Raw genomic sequence first — 4717 nt, forward strand, 5'->3', positions numbered from 1 at the left:
GCGGGTGGTGAGCAATTGCATTGTGCATCATTCGTTTTGTATATTCTGTTATCATTCTCATTATTACTATTATTATTATTTTCTCTTATTAAACTGTCTTTATCTCAGCCCTCGGCTCTAACCTTTTATTTTCTTTCCGATTCTCTCCCCCATCCCACTGAGGGAGGGGAGGGAGTGAGCGAGCGGCTGCGTGGTGCTGAGTTGCCAGCCGGGTTAAACCACGACATACACTGTTTAGATACTTCTCTGGGATACTATTTTTCTGACATACTATTACTAGTAAGTAATCACCCCAAATAAGGCAGAGAAGAGCAAGATCTGAACCTGACCTAGAAAAGCAACTATTGAATGGAAAATGAAGTTTAACAGGAATGTTCAACAATCATCTTACCAAAGAAGCAAACAGCAAGAGACTTTAAATATACATTTTTTCCAAGCTTCCTTTGTTTTAGCAGAGAAGTCTGAAAAGTTAGCACTTTGACTCAGAAGTGCCCCAAAATTTTTCTCTCAAATGTCAAAAACACAGAAACATGATGTTGCAGTTGCCATTAAGTTTGATATTCCATCAAAGTTTTGAACTTTGATCACCAAGCTGAAATCTAATATTCAGCACTTAAGCAGTTGCTGTACAGAATTTCAGTATTCAGACACTTTTTCACATAAGTTTTTAACTCATTAAGATGAGCTGGGAAAACCTATTCAGTGTTTGCCTATCTATAAAAAAATTAGCAGGCAAGTATGCAGGTTTTTCTAAGGCATGTTTGTGCGCATACTTGATCTGCTCAGAGTAAACAATTGCTCCCCAAAATTTTCTATAGCCATTCATTCTTTGTCCCCTGAAGACTCCTAAAGGGTACAGACCGTCATGCAAGTTTGCAAGGCTTCTATCCAAGTAACAAGGAGCAAAAGAAAAAAAAGGCCAATTCAGTTCTACTAGATGCTTATATCGATTTTTCATCCATGAAAATGTCTTATATTCTTATTTCATGAAAAGCTGGTTGATTGTTGATGAACATAAAGGTAATTTACAATACAAAGTTGTGATGACTTAAGGGCATGAAAGTATTCTGAATCTGTAACATCCATGTGTTCCGTATAGCTACAACACAAAGCACGCGCAAGAATGACTTGAAGCCTCTCCCATCATCTGCAACATAATGAAATGTTCTTATTACACTAGTCTACAGTGCTTAAGATGTAAAATACAATACTTACTGAGGAAGTTTGGGTAATAATCTGTAAAACAGTTGACAATAAACCGAACAAAATCCAAGTCCTAAAATAAAAGCACAGAGTAAACTCAATGTAAATCCAAACATTAAAAATACAGGCTTAGTTAAGCTAAGGCATCTACTGAATAGCACAAGATACATTGTAACCAACTATATTCAAGTTTTACACAAACTACAAACATCATCCAAACTCAATGCGATGCTTTTCACTTCATTAAATTGCTGCAGGATTGTGATCAAACTTTGCTTTATGGTGTACAAAAGAAGTCAGACCTATTATCAGTGCAGTAAGTTAGGTATCTAAACTACTGCAAAGTATCAACAGACTTTAAGCTATAGAGGAAAGATTCACCTTTAGCACTAGAGAAGCTTGACAGATTATCTTAAAAGCCTTACAAGAGAGTGCACTAAACATACTGAAATTTCCCTTCATTAACTTACCTGGCATATTGTTCAATATAGTCCTGCACTCAGGGTCTTCCAGAGTAAAAAAAAAAAACTTTTCCTTTTAAGAGAATTTTTGGGTTTGTATTAGTCTGTGGTACGCAGAGAAATTGCGGGCAGAGGCAACACTTGAAAGAGCTGCTTGTATACTACCCATTTTCAGGGTGCTCCCACCCAATGAGCAGTTGCACAGAAATAGTACAGCCAAGACTCCGTTGCAAAATCCAGGTATAATATAACTGACTACACAGTAAAGGGCAAAAATGCCATTTTATGAAACAGGGACACATAATAAAGTAAGGGATGCCTTATCACAATAAAATATTACAGAGGAGACTTTCAGAAATAGTACAAACTATATTGCTGATGGAGGATCCAAAGCCTGTCATAACAGTAAAAGTACTATGGGGAAAGGGGTCCTAAAGTGAAAGCTTGCAGACAGAAAAAACCCCAACACCCTGTATAAGAATCATAGAAAGTTTTGGGCTGGAAGGGACCTTTAGAGGTCATCTAGTCCAACCCCCCTGCAGTGAGCAGGGACACCACTAACTAGATCAGGTTGCTCAGAGTCCCATCCAACCTGCCCTTCAATGTTTCCATTCCACCTCTCTGGGCAACCCATTCCAGTGTTTCACCACCCTCATTGTAAAAAATTCCTTCCTTATATCCAGTCTAAATCTACCTTCCTTTAGTTTAAAACCATCACTCCTTGTCCTGTCACAGCAGGCCTTACTTTCTTTCCTATAGTCCCCCTTTAAGTACTGAAAGGCCGCAATCAGGTCTCCCCGCAGCCTTCTCTTCTCCAGGCTGAACAACCCCAGCTCTCTCAGCCTGTCCTCATAGGAGAGGTGCTCCAGCCCTTGGATTATTTTTGTGGCCCTCCTCTGGACCCAGTCCAACAGTTCCATGTCCTTCTTGTGCTGAGGGCTCCAGAGCTGGATGCAGTCCTCCAGGTACTGGAGGATAGTAAGAGGATTACCCACAACCTGAAAGCTCTATTAATAGCTTTAGCAATTAGAAACTAACTGAAAGCTTGATATCTTTAGATAGTAGGCAGAAGGTAGCCTTTAATAGAAGCATTTATCTCTACTGGCTGTTGGTTGTGCCAAATGTAGTATCTTCCATTTAATAGCATGAACACAGTGATAGATTTCCAAAGATTAGAATCTCCTGTGCATTAACAAGGATGCTGATCTTTATTCTGCTGCCTATCCAACAGCAGCACTACAGATATCAGGAGGATAGATCCATTATTTTGATGAATGTCTGGAATTAGGAGTACCGATTTCAGCAGGCCATTCAATAAATGCATCTATTCAAGGTACCTGAACTGATGCAACAAGTCATGAGCTATCAGAATTACCTCCCTGCATACCAGTCATAAAAGCTGACATAGTAGATATCTATAGCAATAGAATGAACAAATGAAACATGCTCAGGAAAAGATCCCAGAAATCTAAGTTATTTTAGGATAAAATTTACTAGTTACTCTACATGGCTACAAAGAGCCATTAAAAAAAATATTCCTGTTCTGTGATAAATGTACTATCTACAAAGCAAGACTGTACAATGGGATGCTTACGGACAGCACTTGCTGAGACTGTGTCTCTGGGAGTCTCAAAGAAACTGGAAAGAAGTTGCTTCAGGACGTGCTCCACAAAACCCAAATCAAGTTGCTTTTTCACATCAAGGAGATTATTACAATCCTTTATTCTTGTTATCTAAAACTATGGCTCCAGTATTATCTTTAGGAGTATGGATATACAGCTTTCAAGTCACAGGTAAGAGCACCGTCCTGCCTTGCAAAACTGAATTACACCATATTTATTTGTCAAATTATGTTCTCAAAAGCTTGTGGACCTATACTGCACAGCTATAAGGTCCTAATGCAATATGAACCATCTTGCCTGGAAAAGGCAGAAAGCAAGCATGTATATTTCTTCACTATATTAGTCTCATCATTGTAATAATATGGTTTGTAAGTAAGAGAAAAGACAGGCCTGGGCTATATTTGGTTAAGATGAATGCTGAACTCAATACCTACTTGATGAATTGCTCTTTTGCATCCAGCTAACTTCTCTTCACGACAGAATTCAATGGGAGAAGAGAGAGATTAATGCAGGGACTTAAATGAACACAATTTAAATATAGAGGGACAGCATACATGGAGGATGGAAAGGCAGGATCAGAATAGTCAAATGAAGATGCCGACTTGTCAGAATAGATCATCATTCTCAAAGATCTGAGGCACTACATCTAAGGGTTTTAATGCTTCCCCATTTTTCCATCCTTCATTCTTGACTGATTTGTCCAAAAAAGATGACAACAATGAAAGTGGAGCTGTTGAAGAAACAGCAGCAACTGTACTCTCAACAAAAGATAGCTCAGCCTATTGCCTTTTGGGTGCTTAAAAACCAGGTTCTACTACTATCATCTATGACAACTGACAAACCAATCTGGTGAGCAACTATTATGTATAATTACTTTGGCTCAGCCACCAAGCTAAAACCAAGTTTTCACTGTGCTGTATAAGACAAAGTTTAATACACAACAACAGCTTTTGGAAACTGCTCACATCATAGAAAGACCCTACATATCACTGATGTGAGGAATTGTTAAGTTATTTAGGTGTCAAGGGCTGCACAGGCACTCTTGTTTTTCTGGGGATGTAGGTTAAATAACACAGAAAGCAATCAGAAAAACACAACGGAAATACTTACAATGTGACTGATTCCAGTTTCAGCCATGTCAAATACCACTGTTAAAGGCTTCCCATGATCTCTCTTGGCATAGTGTTCTAACCAAAAAGCTACCAGTTTCTTTTTCTCAAGTTGCTGTTTAGGATCTCTTATATGATGTTTCACTTTGAACCAAACTTGTGAAAAGAAAAAACATGCATAAAAATTGAAACAGAACCAAATTAACAGAAAACATTATGCAAATAACTATACAGAATACACTGAAGTTTATTAACACCTCTGAGTTTGTATTCTACACTTCTACTGATTTTGTGGCCACTGAACAGCCAGAAGAACAACTGT

The 4717-nt window shown here is 38.4% G+C and overlaps 1 protein-coding gene across 2 annotated transcripts in view; it reads right to left on the reverse strand.

Annotated features, from left to right (window-relative positions):
• The window catches only part of MOSPD2 (motile sperm domain containing 2), a 27525-nt gene that overhangs the window by 20335 nt on the left and 2473 nt on the right, over nt 1-4717 (reverse strand). For both annotated transcript variants that reach the window (XR_004842043.1, XM_009639049.2), the window contains exons 3-4: nt 4397-4551; nt 1216-1276 (exon numbers count right to left, since the gene is read on the reverse strand). Coding sequence is in view for 1 of the 2 variants with exons in the window: in XM_009639049.2 (XP_009637344.1) it covers nt 1216-1276; nt 4397-4551 (216 nt within the window). In the remaining variant the exon portion in view is untranslated. The remainder of the gene's footprint in view (nt 1-1215; nt 1277-4396; nt 4552-4717) is intronic.

Source organism: Egretta garzetta, unplaced genomic scaffold (genome assembly GCF_000687185.1).
Source record: "Egretta garzetta isolate BGI_Z169 unplaced genomic scaffold, ASM68718v1 scaffold205, whole genome shotgun sequence".
NCBI classification, from domain to species: Eukaryota; Metazoa; Chordata; class Aves; order Pelecaniformes; family Ardeidae; genus Egretta; species Egretta garzetta.